The sequence below is a fragment of the Mustelus asterias genome, chromosome 11, assembly GCF_964213995.1.
Source record: "Mustelus asterias chromosome 11, sMusAst1.hap1.1, whole genome shotgun sequence".
NCBI classification, from domain to species: domain Eukaryota; kingdom Metazoa; phylum Chordata; class Chondrichthyes; order Carcharhiniformes; family Triakidae; genus Mustelus; species Mustelus asterias.
Window position 1 is genome coordinate 4,978,546 of NC_135811.1, and position 27,028 is coordinate 5,005,573.

The window sequence follows — 27,028 nt, forward strand, 5'->3', positions numbered from 1 at the left end:
CTGCAATTGCACCCTCCCACCAGTAGTGGCATCATAACATCTCAGCTTTGCAATCCCACAATGCACTCCTTCAACAATCCCACTGAGAAACTTCAGAGCTGTCCACTCATCTGCTTCCCAAACTTTTCATTTCTTTATTCTTTGATAGGATGCGGGTGTCGCTGGCTGGGTCAGTATTCGTTGCCCCTAATTACCCTTTAACTGAGTGTCTCACTCGGCCATTTCAGAGGGCTGTTAAGAGTCAACCACATTGATGTGGCTCTGGAGTCACATGTAGGCCAAACCAGGTAAGGATGGCAGATTTCCTTCCCTAAAAGATATTAGTGAACCAGGCGGGTTTTTCCGACAATCTACAATGGTTTCATGGTCATCAGTAGATTCTTAATTCCAGATATTTTATTTCACCATCTGCCAGAGTGGGATTCGAACCCTGGGTCCCCAGAGCATTACCCTGGGTCTCTGGATTACAAGTCCAGTGACAATACCACTACGCCACTGCATCAACTTACTGCTGTAAGTTTTGTTACTTAATAATTATTAATAGTAAAGAAAGACCCATCAGCCGCAGAGTTATTCCAGGTGTCCCGGCCAATATTCACCCTTCAATCAACATCACTAAGGAAACAGGATTAACCAGTCATTAACACACTGCTGTTTATGGGATCTTGCTGTGCATGTTTTGTACACTACAACAGTGACTACGCTTCAACAGTACTTCATTGGCTGTGAAGCAATTAGGGATGTCCTGAGGTTGTGGAAGGTGCTATAGAAATGCAAGCTCTTTCTTTCTGGAATTATCCAGCTAGGAGCTACTTTTTGATGCCTCACCAATTAACTCAACGGCCTTAGTGATAGAACAATAGAATCTTACAGCACAGAAATGGCCCTTCGGCCCATTGCGGCTCTGCTCCCTTTTGAAGGAGTTCTCTGATTATTCTCACTACTCCTGTGGAAATTAAGTTGTAATTCCAGCTATGGCCAAATATGTAATTCACTTTGTTCTGTAAGCTTAAGGATGCTCACTTCAAATAAAGCAATAAATACAGTGAAGCCATAGTTAAAAGTAGTTAAAACCTACAGATGTTGGAATGGAAAAATTAAGTTACAACAATTGTGGAAGTTAAATTACGACAAACAACTCTGTGAAGTAATGGAAATGATTATTAGCAAACAAGGCTTTCAGTGAGGCCAGCGCTTACGTACTCGGATAAGCGACTAATCTAAACCTTGTGTTAGTTCCACAAACACTGTGTTTCCAGCCTTGGCCACAGGATGAAAATAAAACCCTTACAATAACAAAATTCCAAAAAGCAAAATACGGTGAACTGTGATTTTCCTAACAGCATCTTACTTTCAAAAACATTCCCAGAAGCTAAAGTTTGGAGAGTTTTCCTTACCCGTTAAACCAGTGGAATGTGATTTGACTGAGGAATGATGCAGATAATTGTGGATTCTAATAAAAGAGAAGAGACAGTTTGTATTTAAACAGTGTTTGAATTTACAGACATTTCCTGCCACACGGTAACCCAATAAACTGACAAAGGACAACCGCAGCCCATTTTCCACAGGGTCTTCACCTGAACCCACACTTTCCTGCAGAGTTCAATGGCAGTGAATCAGAAGCTAGAATTCCAGCTTATCTATATTCCCACCCAATCCCAGTTATCCGACTGAGTGAATTCAGCTGGGAGCTGGGATTCAATGTGTTTGGTATGGATCAGTATCCCATCAGGAAAAATACCCACCCAGAGAGTTGCCCTGGAAATTCTTGCTAAATTACTGAAGCAACAAGATTAAATATCACAAGATTGAAGACAGTCTCCAGTAAGTGCCAGGAGTCCCAAGGTGGCAAGACGGCACAGTGATTAGCACTGCTGCCTCAAAGCACCAGGGACCCAGGTCACTGTCTGTGTGGAGACACATTCCCCCAGTGTCTGCAGGGTTCCCTCTGGGTGCTCCGGTATTTCCAGGTATCTAACCCCGTGCTGTACCTGCCCTGGGAGTGTTTGATGGGGACAGTGTAGAGGGAGTTTTACTCTGTATCTAACCCCGTGCTGTACCTGTCCTGGGAGTGGTTGATGGGGACAATGTAGAGGGAGCTTTACTCTGTATCTAACCCCGTGCTGTACCTGTCCTGGGAGTGTTTGATGGGGACAGTGTAGAGGGAGCTTTACTCTGTATCTAACCCCGTGCTGTACCTGTCCTGGGAGTGTTTGATGGGGACTGTGTAGAGGGAGCTTTACTCTGTATCTAACCCCGTGCTGTACCTGTCCTGGGAGTGTTTGATGGGGACTGTGTAGAGGGAGCTTTACTCTGTATCTAACCCCGTGCTGTACCAGTCCTGGGAGTGTTTGATGGGGACAGTGTAGAGGGAGCTTTATTCTGTATCTAACCCCGTGCTGTACCTGTCCTGGGAGTGTTTGATGGGGACAGTGTAGAGGGAGCTTCACTCTGCCCAGGTGATAGAAAGTTGGTCCAGCACATCCTTGGGAAATGATGTTTACTCGGAAGAAAATAGCAAAACTGACCTTCTTTGCAGCATCTTTATCTTCTGGAGTTACATCAGAAATGCAGGAGATAATGAAGGTGATCCACTGAAGGCCGTAGGAGATGCAAAACAAAGCGAAGCGCGGTAAATCTGAAATATCTCCCTGCGGAGGAGTGAGAGAGGAGAGAAAATATAATCAGCTAATTAACATCATTACCAAGCATCAACATCAGCAGAGAAAGGACACAACAACATTACAGATGATGCTCATTGCCAATTATCTCTCGATTCGAAGATAGATGTCAAGTCAGGGTTCTGAGTTTCTGCTGAAGATCATCATGTGATTGAACAAACTGATTCCCGATCTCTCCGATCTCTGAGGCAGGACCTCCCATGGGGTCGTGGCATCCATAGAACATAGAACAGTACAGCACAGAACAGGCCCTTCGGCCCACGATGTTGTGCCGAGCTTTATCTGAAACCAAGATCAAGCTTTAGAACATATCCAGAGCGTGGATTTATTTTCTTCTTCCAGCTTGAAGGGCAGCAAGATTCCAGCGACAATATAGAAATATTTTTATATAAATAGATTGCCTTATAGGAGAGATTGGGGAAATGGGGCCTGTATTCTCTCGCGTTTAGAAGAATGAGGGAGTGATCTCATTGAAGCTTACAAAACTCTTGACAAGGAAGATGCATTGCTGTAGGAGTTCAGGGCCCTGATTTTACTGGCAAAGCTGCGCCAAAATCGGGGTGGGAGAGGCTCACAGAACGGCATTTCCCGTTGGCTTTGGGCATGATCTTGCGAGCCTCGGGCGGGTGTTCCTGTAAAATCCCAGCCCATGTTTATGATCGGCACCTCGCTTTCCACCACAGTGTATCAGAATGTTATTCTGCAGGATGGTTCCAAACTGGCCCCTTCATGCCTCCCTTGTCTTTCAAGTCCTGACTCCAGCTGCCAGGTGCAGCTCCCACGACACACGACACTTCCCAATGCCTCTGAGAGATTATCCATCGTGTCCGACTGCTGGCAGCCCATTTGTTCAGAGTCATGCTACAACCATAACCTCACTTCAAGAAGTATTTTATTGCTAGCCAAGTGCCTGGGGGACATTCTGAGATCATGAAAGGCGCTATAGAAATGCAAGTCTTTCTTTCCTTTCCATAGCCAAGTAGCTCAAAGGCAGTTTTGACACCCCGACTGCTTGTAATCCAGTGTTTCCCAAACTTTTCCGTCATCTCACTTTAACATCCGACAATTAACATGATCCCAGATGCCAACAAAAGCAATACAGCAATAAAACAACATAGAAACGCAGAAACATAGGAGCAGGAGGAGGCCATTCGGCCCTTCGAGCCTGCTCCATCATTCCTCACGATCATGGCTGATCATCCAACTCAATAGCCTAATCCTGCTTTCTCCCCATAACCTTTGATCCCGTTCACCCCAAGTGCTATATCCAGCCGCCTCTTGAATACATTCAAAGTTTTGGCATCAACTACTTCCTGTGGTAATGAATTCCACAGGCTCACCAATCATTGGGTGAAGAAATGTCTCCTCACCTCCGTCCTAAATGGCCTGCCCCGAATCCTCAGAGTGTGACCCCTGGTTCTGGACTACCCCACCATCGGGAACATCCTCCCTGCAGCTACCCTGTCATTCAGTATATGATTGTTAAAATTTGCATATCATAGATCAACATAGTCACATCATATAAAAATTAAAATCTGTATTTCTCATGTTCTGTGTAAAAATGTTATTATTTGATGTGCTCACCAATCCGTGACTTCATCTCCTGGGCTTTGACCAATCAGCAGCAGACCTGTAGGATGAGCATCCTGAGGTGGCTGATCTTGGAGCCAGGATGTTCTACAGTGCCAGGGTGCCAGGGTTTGGGTTCTGGCAGGCCACAGCTCAGCAGTGGTGGCATCGCTGCCTGGATCATAGACGGGGCTGGATTTCAAGATTTCAAGATTTTGTGAAATGACCACAAGTGGGAGCTTAATGCCCAGAGACAGACAGAGAGACAAGGAGGACAAGGGCAGAGTAAGTTGCCCCTCGGGCCTCAGAGCTGGTGAGGATGGGCACAGTCTTGGAGGAGGGAGAGTTTACAAACTTTTCCTCTGTTTGTGTGACCCAATTGGGAACCATTGTTCTAAGATGATTTAACTCAGAGGAAATGAATTGTCAACTATTCCAGCAGCCCGGGAGGGATAACACAGAGTCGGCATGGTGGCACAGTGCTGCCTCACAGCGCTAGGGACCCAGGTTCGATTCCCGGCTTGGGTCACTGTCTGCGTGGAGTTTACACATTCTCCTCGTGTCTGTGTGGGTTTCCTCCGGGTGCTCCGGTTTCCTCCCACAGTCTGAAAGACGTGCTGGTTAGGTGCATTGGCCATGCTAAATTCTCCCTCCATGCACCCGAACAGGGCCAGAGTGTGGCGACTAGGGGATTTTCACAGTAACTTCATTGCTGTGTTAATGTAAGCCTTACTTGTGACACTAATAAATAAATTTAAACTTTTGAGTCTTCCTTGTACATGGTGAATAACAGAGTCGACTCTGATTGGACAAGAATGGAAAATGGATGATCACTAATCAACCGTTCATTAAATGGCCACTGACTTCAGTGAACAGGAGGTTTGGGAAGGGTATCTGTGTCCAGAACAGGTTGTCAATCCACCATCAGCCCCATTCCACACCCTACCACCATCGAACATTGAAATTCATCCCCCGATCTCACTCGCCCCAACTCCCCACCACAGCACTCCCTACCGCACACCCCGCACCGCACACCCCCCCAGCCCCCACCCTACACCCCCCCAGCCCCCACCCTACACCCCCACAGCCCCCACCCTACACCCCCACAGCCCCCACCCTATACCCCCACAGCCCCCACCCTACACCCCCACAGCCCCCACCCTACACCCCCACAGCCCCCACCCTACACCCCCACCTCCCCTGCCACTGTAACCATAAAACCAGCGGTTCCCACCTCTTTAACAGCCAGTCTGATTAAAGTCTGCAGCATAAAGACACCACACAAGACGGACAAGAGCCAGAATATGAAGAGGAAGCCGGAGTTCTTGTCATCGGCCCGTCTTCTGCTTTCTTGAATCAGCAACAACAACATCTAGAAAACAGAGAGAGTAGGCAGTGAGTGGGACATTCCGGTGCTGCCGACACTAACAACCCACCCTGTCCCTTTGCCAGTGCAACTCAGAGAGAAGAGCACATTCCATAGAACGACACAAGGCAGCAGGAGACCATTTGACCCAATGGTGGCTCTGAAATAAACTGTTTAATGAGCTCCACGCACTCCAGCCCACCACAACCCTGCCCTTCCCCACAGCTTCCAATTATTCCTCATTCCGAGTATTTTTCCAATTCCTTTTGGAAGGTATCGTTAAATCTGCTTCCACTGCCCTGTTAGGCAGCACGATTCAGTCCAGAATAACTCACCACATCGAAATACGTCTCCTCATCGCCTCATGATTATTTTGCCAATTTTCTAAAATCCATTTCCTCAGGTTATCAACCCTCTTGCCAGTGAAATATTTACCCAATCAAAATCCTCCAGAATTTTGAATATCTCAATTAAATCTCCCTTCTCTTTTTTTTTATTCATTGGTGGGACATGGGTGTCACCGGTTGGCCAGCATTTACTGCCCATCCCTAGTTACCGTGGAGGGCAGTTGAGAGTCAACCACATTGCTGTGGCTTTGGAGTCACATGTAGGCCAGACCGGGTAAGGACAGCAGATTTCCTTCCCTAAAGGACATTAGTGAACCAGATCGGTCCTGACAATCGACAATGGTTTCATGGTCATCAATAGATTCTTAATGCCAGATTTTTTAAAAATTGATTTCAAATTCCACCATTTGCTGTGGCGGGATTCAAACCCGGGTCCCCCAGAACATTAGCTGAGTTTCTGGATTAATAGTCCAGTGATAATACCACTAGGCCATCACCTCCCCTCACCCCTACTGTATAGTGGGCAATCCCAAATTCTTCACTTTGGCTACATTAACGCAAGTCCCCAGGACTATTTTGATTAATCAGCTTTGACCCTCTCCAAGCTATTTGAACATGTGTGTTCATTGTAACAGGACAAAGCTCCAGGCAGGCCTGGCCAACCTGACGCATAGAGCGCTGGGGAACTGAATGGGAAGCTCTCTCTGGTACAGTCTGTAGCTGATAGCTATGGGTTCAAGTCCTATGCCAGACACTTGATCTTCTAATCCAGTCACAAACTCCCAGTGTGATGCTGTGGAATCGTGGTGAGGAGGTTTTGCTATTTGAAGTTGTGGACGGAGGAAGAATGGCTGCAACAATAATGGCAATAGTGGCTTTAAGATGGCTATTCTGGCTGAGAGCTAAGCATGCTGGGATATTTGGTCAATTTATAGATTAAAACCGGATGCTGGTCGTAAAGAGGCCCTGGTCTGGCAGCTGTGATCTGAAGCTTTCTGTGTTGGTCAGATAAAGGAAGTTGTTAAAGTTGATAAAGGGGCGGCACGGTAGCATAGTGGTTAGCACTGCTGCTTCACAGCTCCAGGGACCTGGGTTCGATTCCCGGCTTAGGTCACTGTCTGTGCGGAGTTTGCACATTCTCCTCGTGTCTGCGTGGGTTTCCTCCGGGTGCTCCGGTTTCCTCCCACATTCCAAAGATGTGCGGGTTAGGTTGATTGGCCATGATTAAATTGCCCCTTAGTGTCCTGAGATGTGTAGGTTAGAGGGATTAGTGGGTAAAATATGTAGGGATATGGGGGTAGGGCCTGGGTGGGATTGTGGTCGGTGCAGACTCGATGGGCCGAATGGCCTCTTTCTGTACTGTAGGGTTTCAATGATTTCTATGATTAACCCAAACATTGTGACCTGATTTATATGACTGCTATATGAAGGAGTATACAGTTGAACTCAGCATAATGGCATCATTCAAAATTAATTTCATTGGTTGTTTGAGCCATGTGATTGGTTTCTGATCAATTCATTGGCTGGATGACAGAGAATCTTCCAGAAGCGAGTGGAGGATTGTGGTTAAAAAGACATGTGAGCCTTTGTTTGCCAGCGATAACTCAAAGAGACCAACCATCGCAAGAAGAAGTGTACCCTGAAGGATACTTCAGAGAATAAGATGATAGATTCTACATCGAGGCTTTTTCTTGACCAAGGTTTTCCTAAACTCAGTAGTATCTACTTTCAGTTAAATAGTTAAAGTTAAAGTTCAGTTAAGAGTTAATGAGTTGCAACTGTTTATGTTTGAGTTGGTACTCGGAGTGTTAAATAAAGGAATTGTTGAATTACTGTCCTTGTTTGTCTCATTAAACTGGAATGCTTGGAAGGTGTTTAAATTAAAGGTGTATAACAAAGCTAATCCCACACTCTCGGCGAACGTTGTGAGGAGATCCTTCTCTCCGATGATTTGCTTCACACAAGGTGAAATGCCCTCGCTTCTTACCCAAGATGCTGCGTAAATGGAAGGGTTCACATAGAGAACCAGCGGATTCAGCCTGTTGGGTGTAGGGTCCCGAAAGTTCCCGAAATCTTCCAGCAATGTGATGATCAAGCCAGTCACAGAGGTCAGGAACAGCAGGAAGGTAAGGGCCTATTGGAGAGAAAAACAATGCGATTGTTAAACATTCATCATTCAGAACGCTGTGTTCCGAGGTATTGAGTGCTGCAGAACTCCGATTCTGAAATTTACAGTAATTCCCCCTCTCCCCACTTCCGCCCCCTCCTCACCGCTTGCCCCGGTGTGAAGGCACTGAGCCATCCTGACCACATCTGGTTCTGAGGACATTTTTAAGCTTCTGGTGTCCATGTGACCATTCTCTCGATACTCTGTATCTAACCCCGTGCTGTACCTGTCCTGGGAGTGTTTGCTGGGGACAGTGCAGAGGGAGCTTAACTCTGTATCTAACCCCGTGCCGTACCTGTCCCGGGGTGTTTGATGGAGACAGTGTAGAGGGAGCTTTACTCTGTATCTAACCCCGTGCAGTAACTGTCCTGGGAGTGTTTGCTGGGGACAGTGCAGAGGGAGCTTAACTCTGTATCTAACCCCGTGCCGTACCTGTCCCAGGGTGTTTGATGGAGACAGTGTAGAGGGAGCTTTACTCTGTATCTAACCCCGTGCTGTACCTGTCCTGGGAGTGTTTGATGGGGACAGTGTAGAGGGAGCTTTACTCTGTATCTAACCCCGTGCTGTACCTGTCCTGGGAATGTTTGATGGGGACAGTGTAGAGGGAGCTTTACCCTGTATCTAACCCTGTGCTGTACCTGTCCTGGGAGTGTTTGATGGGGACAGTGTAGAGGGAGCTTTACTCTGTATCTAACCCCGTGCTATACCTTTCCTGGGAATGTTTGATGGGGACAGTGTAGAGGGAGCTTTACTCTGTATCTAACTTCGTGCTGTACCTGTCCTGGGAATGTTTGATGGGGACAGTGTAGAGGGAGTTTTACTCTGTATCTAACCCTGTGCTGTACCTGTCCTGGGAATGTTTGATAGGGACAGTGTAGAGGGAGCGTTACTCTGTATCTAACCCCGTGCTGTACCTGTCCTGGGAATGTTTGATGGGGACAGTGTAGAGGGATCTTTACTCTGTATCTAACCCCGTGCTGTACCTGTCCTGGGAGTGTTTGATGGGGACAGTGTAGAGGGAGCTTTACGCTGTATCTAACCCCATGCTGTACCTGTCCTGGGAGTGTTTGATGGGGACAGTGTAGAGGGAGCTTTACTCTGTATCTAACCCCGTGCTGTACCTGTCCTGGGAATGTTTGATGGGGACAGTGTAGAGGGAGCTTTACCCTGTATCTAACCCTGTGCTGTACCTGTCCTGGGAGTGTTTGATGGGGACAGTGTAGAGGGAGCTTTACTCTGTATCTAACCCCGTGCTATACCTTTCCTGGGAATGTTTGATGGGGACAGTGTAGAGGGAGCTTTACTCTGTATCTAACTTCGTGCTGTACCTGTCCTGGGAATGTTTGATGGGGACAGTGTAGAGGGAGTTTTACTCTGTATCTAACCCTGTGCTGTACCTGTCCTGGGAATGTTTGATAGGGACAGTGTAGAGGGAGCGTTACTCTGTATCTAACCCCGTGCTGTACCTGTCCTGGGAATGTTTGATGGGGACAGTGTAGAGGGATCTTTACTCTGTATCTAACCCCGTGCTGTACCTGTCCTGGGAGTGTTTGATGGGGACAGTGTAGAGGGAGCTTTACGCTGTATCTAACCCCGTGCTGTACCTGTCCTGGGAGTGTTTGATGGGGACAGTGTAGAGGGAGCTTTACGCTGTATCTAACCCCGTGCTGTACCTGCCCTGGGAGTGTTTGATGGGGACAGTGTAGAGGGAGCTTTACTCTGTATCTAACCCCGTGCTGTACCTGTCCTGGGAGTGTTTGATGGGGACAGTGTAGAGGGAGCTTTACGCTGTATCTAACCCCGTGCTGTACCTGTCCTGGGAGTGTTTGATGGGGACAGTGTAGAGGGAGCTTTACTCTGTATCTAACCCCGTGCTGTACCTGTCCTGGGAGTGTTTGATGGGGACAGTGTAGAGGGAGCTTTACGCTGTATCTAACCCCGTGCTGTACCTGCCCTGGGAGTGTTTGATGGGGACAGTGTAGAGGGAGCTTTACTCTGTATCTAACCCCGTGCTGTACCTGTCCTGGGAGTGTTTGATGGGGACAGTGTAGAGGGAGCTTTACTCTGTATCTAACCCCGTGCTGTACCTGTCCTGGGAGTGTTTGATGGGGACAGTGTAGAGGGAGCTTTACTCTGTATCTAACCCCGTGCTGTACCTGTCCTGGGAGTGTTTGATGGGGACAGTGTAGAGGGAGCTTTACTCTGTATCTAACCCCGTGCTGTACCTGTCCTGGGAGTGTTTGATGGGGACAGTGTAGAGGGAGCTTTACTCTGTATCTAACCCCGTGCTGTACCTGTCCTGGGAGTGTTTGATGGGGACAGTGTAGAGGGAGCTTTACTCTGTATCTAACCCCGTGCTGTACCTGTCCTGGGAGTGTTTGATGGGGACAGTGTAGAGGGAGCTTTACTCTGTATCTAACCCCGTGCTGTACCTGTCCTGGGAGTGTTTGATGGGGACAGTGTAGAGGGAGCTTTACTCTGTATCTAACCCCGTGCTGTACCTGTCCTGGGAGTGTTTGATGGGGACAGTGTAGAGGGAGCTCCTTCAGTTTAAAGGACATTTTTCCTTTTGCTCTTTCGTCCCTTTCCCTGTCTCTGGATTTGTGGATAAACTGTCTAACCTTTTACTGTTCTGATGAAAGATCATTAATCTGTAACGTTGGGTGGGAGTTTACAGCCTCACTCATCCCGAAACCATAAAATTCCGCCTGATGTCAATGTACCTTCCCATTGTCCGCCCCTCGCTCGCTCCGATTCCCGTGGTGGGCGGGACAGTAAAATCTCGGCCAATAACTCTGTTTCTCTCTCCCCAGATGCTGCAAAACCTGCTGAATATTTGCAGCAATTTCTGTTTATATTTTGCTGTTACAGGTTAGGTACATGTGGGAGCATAAAGATTCACAAAACAAAATCATATTTTGAGTACTGTTAGTGTCAAAAGATAATGTCCAAAACCCACTGGTTACAGCAAGAACTGACACGCGGCAGTTTTAAAGCAGCTTCAATGTAACAGGGTTTGAGAATGAAGGGACTGGGTACCTGCTTCACCAAGTAGAGTTTGGAACATCTGCTTCCTCTTTGTCTTGCTCTGAATAAGGCAGCGAGCTGCCATGGTGCACAAATCCACAGAAAGCCCAGAGGAATCCATACCAGGACAGTCTGCTCCAGGCACACAGGGATGTCAGGGTCTGGCCGATCCACATAGGAATCATTCTAAACAGGAAACACAGTCACATCACCCATCAGCCTCAGAATTACAGCACCATCTCACCAGGATGACTTATGGTCTGAGTCTGCGCCTTCAGAACAACGACATTCAGCCTGACCTATGTATTGCCCATCCCTAGTTGCCCCTGAAGGCGGCTTGCTGTATCATTTCAAAGGGCAGTTGAGAGTCAACCACATTGCTGTGGCTCTGGAGTCACATGTAGGCCAGACCAGGTAAGGACGGCAGATTTCCTTCCCCAAAGGACTGATGTATGAGGACAGATTGACTAGGTTAGGATTGTTTTCACTGGAGTTCAGATGAATAAGGGGGGATCTCATAGAGACTTATAAAATTCTAACAGGACTAGACAGGGTAGATGCAGGGAGGATGTTCCCGATGGTGGGGGAGTCCAGAACCAGGGGACACAGTCTGAGGATTCGGAGTAGACTATTTAGGACGGAGGTGAGGAGACATTTCTTCACCCAAAGAATGGTGAGCCTGTGGAATTCATTACCACAGGAAGTAGTTGATGCCAAAACATTGAATGTATTCAAGAGGCGGCTGGATATAGCACTTGGGGCGAATGGGATCAAAGGTTATGGGGATAAAGCAGGATTAGGGTATTGAATTGGATGATCAGCCATGATGGTGATGAATGGCGGAGCAGGCTCGAAGGGCCGAATGGCCTCCTCCTGCTCCTATCTTCTATGTTTCTATGGAACGCTATTGTCCGAGCTTACTTGTCTTTACCTGCTCGGCCGCAAGGCCCTCACCGGCGAGAATCACATATGGTTTCTACCAACAGGGACCAGACGTGATGGCCTTGCCGATGGGAAAGGATGCCATTGAAGCCCCCTGGGTGATCAGTGGCAGGGCTGGGCAGTGCCCCTTGGGGAGTACAGCCTGACACTGCCTGCTGGCATCCTGGCATTCCCCCCCCCTTTCCCCCTGGCACTACCCACCAGGCAGTCTGGGGAGGGCGGGGGGGAGAAGAGGCCTGAAGGGGGGTGGGGCCTGAGGAGGGAGCTCCGTAGGGGTGAGGGTGGGGTGTTAATCAGCAGGGTTTGTGATCGGGGGGAGGGTAGGGGGTCGATATCTGGGGAGGCGACCAGCAGCAGGGGGTGGGGTTGATCAGCCAGGCCAGCGTTCGGGGATGTGGGGTAGGAGGCGATGTATGGGGTGGCAATCAGCGGGGTGGGGGTGGACCAGGGGCAGGGAGTGATCGACGGTGGGTCCCGATGTCCATGGGGGGTGATGGGGGGGGAATAACAGGAGGTTAAACATTCACTCCCTCCACCACTGACACACAGTGGCAGCTGTGTGTACCAACTACAAGATGCACTACAGGAATTCACCAAGGTTCCTTTGACAGCACCTTCCAAACCCACAACCCTCACCATCGAAAAGGACAAGGACAACAGGTACGTGAGAACATCACCACCTTCAAGTCACTCACCCTCCTGATTTGGAAATATATCGCCGTTCTTTCACTGTCACTGGGTCACAATCCTGGACCTCCCTCCCTAACAGCACCGTGGGTGTACCTACACCTCAGGGACTGCAGCGGCTCAAGAAGACAGCTCACCTCCACCTTCTCAGGGGCAATTAGAGATAGATAATAAAATGCTGGTCGAGCCAGCAGCACCCACATCCCGTGAAAGAATAATAAAAAGGTTATCGATGATCAAATTGACCAGTAGATTTGTGTTAAGTGAGGGGTGTCAAAGAAAGTGGAGCAAAGGTGATGAAATGGACTGGAGCCGCAGGTTAGCCAGGGCCTGATCTAATGATGCGGGTAGATTGAGGGGCTGAATGGACACACCTATCCCAGAAGTTCCTAAATCTCTGTGCAGATGGATTTCAGCTTTCTAGAACAAAGTGTTGTTAACATAATATACCTGAACTATGTTTAACAAGTGTATACACGGGAGAAGGGAAAGAACAAAACTACTGCATTTTTAACCAGTTATCATAAAGGAAAAATTACCCCTTCAAGAGGTTGCAGGGGGAAGTGTACATGATTTCCAATATCTAAGTTATGATGATAGGTTAAAGAAGCTGCCTTGTTCACTCTGAGAAAAACGTTAATCCCTTTGATTGCTTAACTTGTTAACATACGAACAGCAAGAGGCCATTCAACCCCTCAAGCCTGTTCTGCCATCGGATGAGATGATGGCTGATCTGTATCTAAGCTCCATCTACCAGCCTTGCCCTAACATTCCTTCAAACCCTGAGCTACTGATCTCACATTGAAAATGATTAATTGCTGCCCAATGTTTACCACTTAGAAACATAGAAACCCGACAGTACAGAAAGAGGCCATTCGGCCCATCGAGTCTGCACCGACCACAATCCCACCATTTACCCACTAATCCCTCTAACTTACGCATTCCAGGACACTAAGGGGCAATTTTTAGCACGGCCAATCAACCTAACCCGCACATCTTTGGACTGTGGGAGGAAACCGGAGCACCCGGAGGAAACCCACGCAGACACGAGGAGAATGTGCAAACTCCACACAGACAGTGACCCAAGCCGGGAATCGAACCCAGGTCCCTGGAGCTGTGAAGCAGCAGTGCTAATCACTGTGCTACCGTGCCGCCCCTTGTGCTACCGTGCCGCACACTTTTCATAGAGAGAGTTCCACACTTTAGCTCCTTGTGTTTGGAAGTGTTTCCTCGATCTCTCCTGAATGGTCTGGCACTCATTTTAAAGTTATGCCTCACTTTGTCCTCAACTCCCCACCAGTGGAAATGTTTCTCTCCACCTATCCGAACAATTCCTTTCAGGATGATTTGATTTGATTTTTGATTTGATTTATTATTGTCACATGTATTAACATACAGTGAAAAGTATTGTTTCTTGCGCGCTATACAGACAAAGCATACTGTTCATAGAGAAGGAAACGAGAGAGTGCAGAATGGAGTGTTACAGTCATAGCTAGGGTGTAGAGAAAGATCAACTTAATGCAAGGTAGGTCCATTCAAAAGTCTGACAGCAGCAGGGAAGAAGCTGTTCTTGAGTCGGTTGGCATGTGTCCTCAGACTTTTTTATCTTTTCCCGATGGAAGAAGGTGGAAGAGAGAATGTCCAGGGTGCATGGGGTCCTTAATTATGCTGGCTGCTTTACCGAGGCAGCGGAAAGTGCAGACAGAGTCAATGGATGGGAGGCTGGTTTGCGTGATGGTCTGGGTTTTGTTCACGACCCTTTGAAGTTTCTTGTGGTCTTGGGCAGAGCAGGAGCCATACCAAGCTGTGCTACAACCTGAAAGAATGCTTTCTATGGTGCATCTGTAAAAGTTGGTGAGAGTTGTAGCGGACATTCCAAATTTCCTTCGTCTTCTGAGAAAGTAGAGGCATTGGTGGGCTTTCTTAACGATAGTGTTGGCATGGGTGGACCATGACAGGTTGTTGGTGATCTGGACACCTGAAAGCTTGAAGCTCTCGACCATTTCTACTTCACCCCCATTGATGTAGACAGGAGCATGTTCTCCTTTACGCTCCCTGAAGTCGATGGCAATCTCCTTCGTTTTATTGACATTGAGAGAGAGATTATTGTTGCCGCACCAGTTCACCAGATTCTCGATCTCATTCCTGTACTATGTCTGGTCGTTGTTTGAGATCCGATCCACTACGGTGGTGTCGTCAGCAAACTTGAAAATTGAATTGGAGGGGAATTTGGCCACAGAGTCATAGATGTACAAGGAGTATAGTAGGGGGCTGAGGACACAGCCTTGTGGAGCACCGGTGTTGAGGATGATCGTGGAGGAGGTGTTGTTCTCTATCCTTGCTTATTGTGGTCTGTGAGTTAGGAAGTTCAGGATCCAGTCACAGAGGGAGGGGCCAAGGCCCACGCCACAGAGTTTGGAGATGAGTTTCGTAGGAATAATTTTGTAGGAATGTTAAAAACCTGAATTAAATCACCTTCTATAGTCCAATGAATTTCCCCTCATGATCAAACCCATGGATCCTTGGTAACATTCTAGTCAATCTGCACTTCACTCCTTCTGAGATCAATGTATCCAGCACAGAACTGTACACAGAACTCCTGATTATTCAGAGCTTTAACTGCAACTAAACTTACTCCTTTTATATTCTTTGCTCTCGTTCTTAAAAAGATCAACAATGCATTCGACGTTTTTTGATTATCTGCTGGATCTGACTCCTACATTTTAATGATTTGTGCATTAAGTCCGTGAATAACTGAAGCACATACATCCCATACATACATCCCACACATACATCCCACACACACATCCCATACATACATCCCATACATACATCCCATACACACATCCCATACATACATCCCATACATACATCCCATACATACATCCCATACATACATCCCATACACACATCCCATACATACATCCCATACACACATCCCATACATACATCCCATACATACATCCCATACATACATCCCATACATACATCCCACACACACATCCCACACACACATCCCATACATACATCCCATACATACATCCCACACACACATCCCACTCACACATCCCATACACACATCCCATACACACATCCCATACATACATCCCATACATACATCCCATACATACATCCCACACACACATCCCATACATACATCCCATACATACATCCCATACACACATCCCATACACACATCCCATACATACATCCCATACACACATCCCATACATACATCCCACACACACATCCCATACATACATCCCATACATACATCCCATACATACATCCCACACACACATCCCATACACGCATTGAAGGAGGAAATCAGCCAATATTTGCACTGGTAGAACTCAGGGTGAAGAGAGGTTCAGAGTTAACTGTAGTTCCCCTTCTAATCCCCTTCTAAACCAGCCAGCACCTCACTGTCACAGAAACAGAAAATGCTGGAAAATCTCAGCAGGTCTGACAGCATCTGTGGAGAGAGATTGGAGCCAACGTTTGGAGTCAGAGCTCTCTCTTGCTATTAGCTATGAGGAGAGGCTGGAGAAACTGGGTTTGTTCTCACTGGAACGACGGAGGTTGAGGGGCGACCTGATAGAAGCCTACAAGATTATGAGGGGCATGGACAGAGTGGATAGTCAGGAGCTTTTTCCCAGGGTGGAAGAGTCAATTACTAGGGGGCATAGGATGTACGAGGCAAGTTTTTTACTTAGAGTGTGGTGGGTGCCTGGAACTCGCTGCCGGGGAGGGTAGTGGAAGCAGATACAATAGTGCCTTTAAGGGGCATCTTGACAAATACATGAACAGGATGGGAATAGAGGGATACGGTTCCCGGAAGGGGAGGGGGTTTTAATTCAATCGCGCAGCATGGTCGGTGCAGGCTTGGAGGGCCGAAGGGCCTGTTCCTTCGCTGCAATTTTCTTTGTTCTTTGTTCTTTGTTTGAAGGGTCACCAAGACACGAAACATTGGCTCTATTCTCTCCCCACAGGTGCTGTCGGACCTGCTGAGATTTTCCAGCATTTTCTATTTTTGTTTCAGATTCCAGCATCAGCAGTAATTTGCTTTTATCGACACTTCAATGTGGTGAGGTCAGCACTTGAGTAATCTTCCCCAATCTTTATCGCAAACCTGGTCTCACTGAAAGAGACACAGTAAAATTGGCCAAAATAAAATGATTATTCTCTGGCAGGTGAAGAACTGCTTCCAAAAAAAGCACAAGGCATTACTCACCCTGCAAAGACATTAACAATCACAAGGTGACCTTTTTAATCTGATGCTGTCATCATTACTCACCCTGATCGATTGAGGGAGTGGGAGATAAAGTCATTCACGTGTTCACCTACTTCACTGGGTTAATGACTAACCTCGATCGACAGTCTAACTCTCAATGGCTCATGGACTGAGCACATGCACAGTGGTTAGCACTGCTGCCTCAGTGCCAGGGACCCAAGTTCAATTCCCGGCCTGAGTCACTGCCTGTGTGGAGCTTGTACATTCTCCCCGTGTCTGCATGGGTTTCCTCCCACACTCCAAAGATGTGCGGGTTAGATTGATTGGCCATGCTAAATTTCCCTTTAGTTTCGGGGGACGAGCAGGGTAAATATGTGGGGTTACAGGAATAGGGCCTGGGTGGGAGTGTGGTCGGTGCTGACTCAATGGGCCGAGTGGCCTTCTTCTGCACTGTAGGGATTCTATGATGATGAAATGTCAAGAGGCTCTGATGCTTTATCAGCGACACTCATGCTGGTTGATGGTGGATCGCTGAGCAGTACAATCAAAACGGGTCCCCAATAGAACCTCTAGAATAGACACTGTAGTGTGCATTAGTAGCCAATGACACATTTAGATGTGAATTTCAATGATCTCAGAATGACCTCACTGGCGATCCTTGTCAATATAGACTGAGGCACACAGGTTCAGGTCAGACATTGTGGAATCAAATACAACATCATTCTCTCTCTCTGCTTAACAGAGAAGGTCCGCAGCAAACTACCCAGCCTTCAGGAGAACAGTGACCACGACACCACACAATCCTGCCACAGCAACCTCTGCAAGACGTGCCGGATCATCGACACGGATGCCATCATCTCACGTGAGAACACCATCTACCAGGTACACGGTACCTACTCTTGCAACTCGGCCAACGTTGTCTACCTGATATGCTGCAAGAAAGGATGTCCCGAGGCATGGTACATTGGGGAAACCATGCAGACGCTACGACAACGGATGAATGAACACCGCTCGACAATCACCAGGCAAAACTGTTCTCTTCCCGTGGGGGAGCACTTCAGCAGTCACGGACATTCAGCCTTGGATCTTCATGTAAGCGTTCTCCAAGGCGGCCTTCACGACACACGACAGCGCAGAGTCGCTGAGCAGAAACTGATAGCCAAGTTCCGCACACATGAGGACGGCTTAAACTGGGATGTTGGAGTTATGTCACATTATCAGTAACCCCCACAGCTTGCCTCCTGGACTTGCAGAATTTCACTAGCTGTTCTGTCTGGAGACAATACACATCTCTTTAACCTGTGTTGAATGCTCCCTCCACCCACATTGTCTGTACATTTAAGACCTGGCTGGCTGTAGAGATTTGCATTCTAATCAGTATTCTGTAATTTGATTTCTGTGTCTGTGCCCTGTTTGAGAACAGATATCCACTCCATCTGACGAAGGAGCTGTGCTCCGAAAGCTTATGGTATTTGCTACCAAATAAACCTGTTGGACTTTAACCTGGTGTTGTGAGACTTCTTACTGAACAGAGAAGGTTTCAGAGATAGTTTACCCGAGCTGTTCAAAATGATAAAGAATTCAGATAGAGTGAATCCAGCAAAACTGTGTTCACTGGCTGGAGATTCATTTCCAAAAGGACACCAGTTTAAATTCATTGGAAAAGAGCCACGGAGAGAGAATTAAGATTCTTTTAAATGAAGGAATTTGTTGAGAATTGGAATGTGCTTCATGGAAAGGTGATGGAAGTCAATTCACTGGAGCTTTCCAAAGAAGATTGGATAAAGTCTTGAAGGAGAAAATTGGTTATGGAGATGGGCAGGAGGACAGCTCCACCAAGGAGGGCGGAGGCGATGGCCTAGTGGTATTATCACTAGACTATTAATCTAGAAACTCAGCTGATGTTCTGGGGATCCAGGTTCAAATCCCACCACAGCAGATGCTGGAATTTGAATTCAATAAAAAAATCTGGAATTAAGAATCTACTGATAACATTGCCAAGGAAATGATGCATTTAAAAATGGCCTGATCTCCACATCCTGATTTGCTTTATCCAGTGGTTGTTGAAGATCCCTTGGCACTCTGGGGAAAAAGAGCACCGGGCTCCTCCAGGACCCTGGTAACATTCCCACATCAACTCAAAAACTGGGTAAAAAGTTCTGTCCTTGACCTGTGCTCCAGTGAAGTCAACACAAACTGGAGGAACATCAGCTCATCTTCCAATTAGGTACTTTACAGCCCCGGGAACTTAACACTGAGTTCAACAACTTCACACCATGAACTCTGTCCATCATATTATTTATTTACTCCCCCTCCCGCCCCTCCCGCCCCGATCCCATCTTTTTCTCGTGTTTTGCTTTCAGAATACACTGACCCTTGTTCTTCTATTCCCATATTCTGTTATCTGACCGTGATGTCACTATTAACGTCTGCTTTAGTCTCTAACACTGTCATTAGTACTCCCTTTGTCTTGTCATTGAACCATAAAATCCTTACAGTGCAGAAAGAGGCCATTCAGCCCATTGAGTCTGCACTGACTCTCCGAAAGAGCATCCCACCCAGACTCTCCCCTCCGCCCTATCCCTGTAACCCCAGGCATTTACCATGGTCAATCCATCTAACCTACACAACTCTGGACACTAAGGAGCAATTTAGCATGGCCAATTCACCTAACCTAAACATCACTGGAGTGTGGGAGAAAACGGAACACCCGGAGGAAACCCACACAGACACGGGGGGAACTTGCAAACTTGCAAAGACAGTGACCGCAGGAATTGAACCCGTGATGCTGTGAGGCAGCAGTGCTGACCACTGTGCTGTTTGTGTCCATGACATCCTTGCCATTTTGTCTCCCTTGACCTCCAACCAACCCCTGACCTATTTTTCTCCACCTGCTCCACCCGAGCTATGAATGTTACACGACATTCTGCACCCTCTCTTTTCCTTCTCCCCTATGTACTCTATGAATGGTATGCCTTGTATAACACACACGAAACAATACTTTTCATAGAAATCATAGAAACCCTACAGTATAGAAAGAGGCCATTTGGCCCACCGAGTCTGCACTGACCACAATCCCACCCAGGCCCTACCCCCATACCCCTACATATTTCACCCACTAATCCCTCTAACCTACGCATCTCAGGACACTAAGGGCAGTTTTTTTTTTAGCATGGCCAATCAACCTAACCCGCACATTTTTGGACTGTGGGAGGAAACCGGAGCACCTTGAGGAAACCCACGCAGACACGAGGAGAATGTGCAAACTCCACACAGACAGTGACCCAAGCCGGGAATCGAACCCAGGTCCCTGGACCTGTGAAGCAGCAGTGCTAACCACTGTGCTACCGTGCCGCCCCAATGCGCCGTACCCCAATACATGTGACAATAATAATTCAAATCAAATCTAATCTGATCATCAGGGTCAACAGTGTAAAATCCATTGAATTTCTACCGCTGTTCGTCTTTGAAGAAGAATCATTCGGACTCAAAACATTAACTGTGTTTCTCTCTCCACAGATGCTGCCAGATCTGCTGAGTTTATCCAGCATTTTCTGTTCTTATTTGTTATTAAGGGGCTGGACATTCATTTTGTTGCCCTTTCTTATTACAAATAAAAGGTTAGCTGCTGCATTTTCCTTTGTATCAGCAGTCACGGCACATCGGAAACATTCCCCTGGTGTGAAGCCCTTTCAGGTTCTTTATTGTGTAACAGTGAGATTGGGCAAGGAGCAAAGATGGGTAAATGGAGTTGAGGCACAGATCAGACATGATCGAAGTGAATGATGGAACAGCACAAATGACCTGGATCTTGGGTTTTATATGGAAAAATGTTGTTTATTCTACATATGTACCAGCTTTAACAAGTTATACACATTGGGGATGTTGGAGGGCAAAGCTGGCAATTAATTCACACAACTTACGTGCTCTCCAAAGCAACAACTGCCTCCTCAAGAGGTTCCACATGAAGTCAAAGACATGGGCGGCACGGTGGCACAGTGGTTAGCACTGCTGCCTCACAGCGCCAGGCACCTGGGTTCAATTCCAGCCTTGGGTCACTGTCTGTGTGGAGTTTGCACGTTCTCCCCGTGTCTGCGTGGGTTTCCTCCCGTTGCTCTGGTTTCCTCCCACTCTCCAAAGATGGGTGGGTTAGGTTGATTGGCCATGCTAAATTGCATCTTAGTGACAGATAGATTAGCAGGGTAAATATGTGGGGTTATGGGGATAGGGCCTGGCTGGGATTGTGGTCGGTGTAGACTCAATGTGCCAAATGGCCTCCTTCTGCACTGTCAGGTTTCTATGATTCTATGACTGCCGCTCTCTAACTTATGAGGAAAGGTTCAAAAGTTTGGTTTTGTTCACGTTGAGAAAAAGTTTCATTCCTTTGATTGCTCAACCAGGAATATAGGAACATAAGGAGACTATTCAGCCCCTCAAGAATGTCCCACTATTCAGTGAGATCATCTGTAAGTTAACTCCATCCACCTGCCCTGGCTCCATATCCTTCTGTACCCTAGGAATACTTTAGAAGAAATGATTTTAGATTTTAAATAGTTTAACTCTCTTTCTGTTTGTAGGAATTCGTGTCCTGATGAACAACTCCTGAACTGAGGCAAAGTGGGAATCTACATTTGCCTTTTTAAAAAGGAGTGTGGGTCATTTTCATATCTCCCCAGTCGGAACTGTCACCAAGGGAGAAGTTATATCTTATTCTGTGGGGGTGACACTGTGGCACAGTGGTTAGCACTGCTGCCTCACAGCGTCAGGGACCCGGGTTCAATTCCAGCCTCTATTCATTGTCCATGCAGAATTTGCACATTCTCTCCGTGTCTGCGTGGGTTTCCTCCGAATGCTCCAGTTTCCTCCCACAGTCCAAAGATGTGCGCGTTAGGTTGATTGGCCATGCTAAATTGACCCTTCGTGTTAAGGGGATTAGCAGGGTAAATATGAGGCGTTACTAGGATAGGGCCTGGGTGGAATTGTGGTCGGTGCAGACCCAATGGGCCGAATAGCCTCCTTCTGCACTGTAGGGATTCTATGATTCTATGAAACACTCGGCTGTTCAGAGATGCATTAGAGCAGAGATTGTCTCCTAAAGATGTGAATGCCCATTTTCGGCAGGTGCAGGCGGTGAGAAGAATGGGAGGTACTTTACCACCGGAGAGGGAGGGTAGGCCAAAGGCAGCCATTCAAGTTTCACCTTCACTCCCCTCCCAACCTCCCAGCAAACTGAAGCTGAACACAGGTTGAAGATCAATAAGAGCACCCTCGCACAATCCCGGGGCTGTCGCCAGTAAAATAAACATTGAGCAGGATTTTCCGGTGCAGCCCACTCCCCCCACCCCCCCCCCACACTCTCCCCTGGCCCCCCCCACTTGACAGCCTGCCATTGGCCAACAGCGCAATCTACCAGTCCCACCAATGTCTACGGGGCTTTGTGTGCCCCACAATCTCCACTGCCGAGGAACGCATGGGGGGGGGGGGGGGGAGCGGGGGTAGGTCAGAATTGGCGGGACCGGAGGATCCCCTGGGCAGGAAATGTTGGGAACCTTTGGCCATTAGCGTTTCTCCTTTCACAACCTCAGGACATCCCAAAGAGCTTGATGACCAATTATCCTTTGGAAGGGCAGTAAGGAAACACAGTCGACTGTACAGAAATGCAGCAGCCAATTTGCACACAGCAAGATCCCAACAACAGCAATGTGACGGTTATCAGACCATCTGTTTTGGTGAGGTTGGCTGAGGAATAACTAATGGACCAGGACACCAAGGGAGAACTTTCCTGCTGTTTTACAGAATACTGCAATGGGATTTTTCGCACCCAACAGCAGGTCTGGCAACTCATAGCTTTAAGATCTCCACCTGCTAAATAGTGTCACACTCCTTCAATACATCAAAGGAGTGAAGAGAAAATTACAGGCCCTTTGAAAGGAAAGGCTTTAGTGAGGGTGCAGTGAAGGTTCACTTACATGCTGCAGGGTATACATAATATTATTATTCATTATTTATTTATTATTCAAATTTTTTTGTTCAAGTGACACAGATACAGCCTCCCATCCATTGACTCTGTCTACACTTCCCACTGCCTCGGCAAAGCAGCCAGCATAATTAAGGACCCCACGCATCTCAGACATTCTCTCTTCCCCCTTCTTCCATTGGGAAAAAGATACAAAAGTCTGAGGTCACGTACCAACCGACTCAAGAACAGCTTCGTCCCTGCTGCTGTCAGACTTTTGAATGGACCTACCTTGCATTAAGTTGATCTTTCTCTACACTTTAGCTATGACTGTAACACTACATTCTGCACTCTCTCCTTTCCTTCTCTATGAATGGTATGCTTTGTCTGTATAGCGCGCAAGAAACAATACTTTTCACTGTATACTAATACATGTGACAATAATAAATCAAATCAAATCAAAAAGGTTTAAAATTCCGAAAGGATAGCCAGGAATCGATTGCCTCTGCATGTTGAGGGATTGGTGCATTGATAGAAGGTGAAACACAACTGATTGAGAAGTGAGGACACAGGGAGAGCTGTGATCAGCCGTGGAACTCACTCGCAGCCTTATTGATAGACGCAGAGTTTGTGTCCACATTGAAGCTTAGATTTGATAGGGGGTTGAGGGAAACAGGGATGAATGGATCTGGGAAGAGGGAAGTAAACGTGATTTAAAGGATTTACTCATGTGATGGATAGTCACAAACAGGAACTGCTTAGCGCGTGACCTGACTCCATATTATAACGTTGAAATATAGAGAGACAAAAAAATTACAAAATACAATACAAATACAAAATACACAAACTTTACTTTCCAAAAACTTTACTTTAACCATTCCAAAGGGATGGTTAAAAGGAGTAAAATATTCAATGGAGACAATTCATTCAGTACATATAAAACCTTGGTTAGGCCGCATTTGGAGCATTGCGTGCTGTTCTGGTCACCACACTATCAGAAGGACATGAAAGCTTTGGAGAGAGCGCAAAGAAGGTTCACCAGGATGTTGCCTGGTCTCGAGGGTGTTGACTATGAGGAGAGGTTGAATAAACTAGGATTGTTTTCACTGGAAAGACAGAGGCTGAGGGGAGGCCTGATAGAGGTCTACAAAATTATGAGAGGCAGAGACAGGGTGGATAGTCAGAGGCTTTTTCCCCAGGGCGGAAGTGTCAATTACAAGGGGCCACAGGTTCAAGGTGAGAGGGGAAAGTTTAAGGGAAATATGTGGAGGAAGTTTTTCACGCAGAGAGCGGTGGGTGCCTGGAACGCACTGCCAGAGGAGGTGGTGGAAGCAGGCACATTAACAACATTTAAGAAGCATCTGGATGCGTACATAAATAGGGAGGGAATAGAGGGATAGGGACCGAGTAAGGGCAGAAGGTTTTTTTTAGTTTAGTTAGGGATTCATGATCGGCACAGGCTTGGAGGGCCGAAGGGCCTGTTCCTGTACCGTAGTGTTCTTTGTTCTTTGTTTATGTTCTACATCAAGCCCAATGCCTATGTATATGCTACACTATCAGAGAGCCTACTCCTCCAACTCACCTCCCAGGGTAAGCTGCAGCATCTATAACAGCATTTGTTAATTGTTATACACAACTAATAAAGGAAATTTTACAGATCAGGAAATATTGGACGTACTTTGATTCCTGAACCTTCTCAGTCAAACACAAGAAAGTGAAGGGAGAGAGCTGGCCATTTGGCCCATCAATGCAGTTGATGGCGTGACCTTGTACACCACATCCTTCAACTTCCATCATAACTGCTGGTTTATCCAACAAATTCCAGAGAAGGGAAAACCTTTATGAATTGCTCCCTGCCTCACTGGATAGACTCTCTATGTCCTATACATCCGTACAGATATAGGACGACACAGGGCAGGAAGAAAACAGAACACCGTGACCACATTTCAATCAGTGGTTGTAAAGTGCTTTGGAATATTCTTTCCTCTCCTCTTTGCACGCCTTCCATGGATAACATTCTACCCAATCCCCTGGAACCACAGGAACCATTGTTCTCACGGACTATCAGATCATCTCAGTCCATAGCCAGTGGCTCAGTCTCACCCCAGAATGAAAGGGAAGCAGGGGTAAGTTTCACTCTGGAGATTTGAGCCTATAATCCAGGCTGATATCCCACCGTGCTGAGTACTGATGTACTGAGGGAGTGCGTCACTGTCAACGATGCCAACTTTTGGATGAAATGTTAAATTGAGATACCGGAATGAAGAGTTTACAGCGTGGGGCTCCAATAAAGCAACTCAACATAGAGACATCTCAGCTAGATATTGCCCTGGGCAATATTTATCCTTCAAGGAACATCACCATAGAATCTCTACAGTGCAGAAGGTGGCCATTGAGTCCATCGAGTCTGCACCGACTCTCTGACAGAGTATTTTACCCAGACCCTCTCCCCCACCCTATCCCTGTAACCCCACACATTTACCATCCATCTAACCTACACATCTTGGAACACTAAGGGGCAATAATTAAGGACCCCACGCACCTCAGACATACTCTTTTCCACCTTCTTCCGTCAGGAAAAAGACACAAAAGTCTGAGGACACGCACCAACTGACTCAAGAACAGCTTCTTCCCTGCTGCCATCAGACTTTTGAATGGACTTACCTTGCATTAAGTTGATCTTTCTCTACACCCTAGCTATGACTGTAACATTACATTCTGCACTCTCTCGTTTCCTTGTCTATGAACAGTATGCTTTGTCTGTGTCGCGCGCAAGAAACAATACTTTTCACTGTATGCTAATACATGTGACAATAATAAATCAAATCAAATCAGTTATATGACATCTCGATACTATATAGAACATTGAGGCACACCTCTTATTTTCTCAAATCAAATCAAATGAAAAATCAAAACATGGCCAATCCACTGCACATCTTTGGAGTGTGGGAGGAATCCGGAGCACCCGGAGGAAACCCACGCAGACACGGGCAACTAGGGATGGGCAATAAAATGCTGGCCAGCCAGCTAACCACTGTGCCACCCTGCCGCCCCATATTTAAATGATTTATTCACAGGAGCATGCTGTGAGCAAATTGGTTGCCTTATTTCCTATATTACAACAGTGACTACACTTCAAAAAGTACTTAATGACTGCAACAGGTTTCTGGATGTCATGGGTTGGCGGGGGGGGGGGGGGGGGGGGGGGGGGGGGCAGGGGGGGGGGGGGGGGGGGCTGGTGGGGAGGGGGCGGTGTGGGGGGGGGGTGAAAGGGGCTATAGAAAGTTTGTTTCTATACATCAATTGCTGTAACCCCAACCCGGCATTTGAATACAGGGGTGGACATGGAAGGAAATACGGTGCGAAGGTGGTACTCACCCAAAACGTGGAGCCACAGTATTCATCCAGCACTGACGACATGACACGCTCCCTCTCAACAGTTCGCTCAGAATGCAGACTTTGCAGTACGGCACTCCAATAAAGCGACTCAACATCAAAAACAAGTGCAACGCAGAGCGTGACTCAGCACAAACAAGAATGAGTGGCCGGGTGGCGAGAGGGCAATGAAGAAGACAACAAGAGTAAACTCCCAACTTGAGTAGCTTTACACACTGCCTGGCCGTCAGAGTCTAATCGAGTCCAAAACCTCCTTGTTAATATTTAATTGCAACCTCTTAGCGTTATTCACTGTACTTTGCATTTTGTGGGGAGGGTGAGACCCAGAGAACGATCACATTTTAGCTTGCTTTCTAATACTCGGTCATGGAATGGCGCTTTCTTGCAGTGGGCCGTCGATGGACTTTGTGGCTTCATATCACTTTGAATTGATTTTGTTTGAAGTTCAATGCTTACCCTAGCAGTGATGAAAACAGCAATCTATGGTTAATTATTAGAAAGGATTATCTTTTTCTCCTGGAAGCAGTTTCTCTGTTGTAATCCACCATGATGTGCACTTTCAACTAGACTTTCAAACCATGTCACTCAGAGTTGCAACATTTGGTGAACTTTCTAGCCCAATTCATATCTCTCGACGAGTTAACAAGTAGGATGAG

The 27,028-nt window shown here is 47.0% G+C and overlaps 1 protein-coding gene across 1 annotated transcript in view; it reads right to left on the reverse strand.

The window, feature by feature from the left end:
• The window catches only part of abcc2 (ATP binding cassette subfamily C member 2), a 109,805-nt gene extending 83,051 nt beyond the window's left edge, over positions 1-26,754 (reverse strand). Inside the window, exons 1-6 of the mRNA XM_078223078.1 lie at positions 26,355-26,754; positions 11,170-11,343; positions 7,951-8,097; positions 5,485-5,622; positions 2,529-2,651; positions 1,398-1,453 (exon numbers count right to left, since the gene is read on the reverse strand). Of these exons, the coding sequence (XP_078079204.1) occupies positions 1,398-1,453; positions 2,529-2,651; positions 5,485-5,622; positions 7,951-8,097; positions 11,170-11,343; positions 26,355-26,396 (680 nt within the window). The 5' untranslated portion in view covers positions 26,397-26,754. The remainder of the gene's footprint in view (positions 1-1,397; positions 1,454-2,528; positions 2,652-5,484; positions 5,623-7,950; positions 8,098-11,169; positions 11,344-26,354) is intronic.
• Between the last annotated feature and the right edge of the window lie 274 nt (positions 26,755-27,028).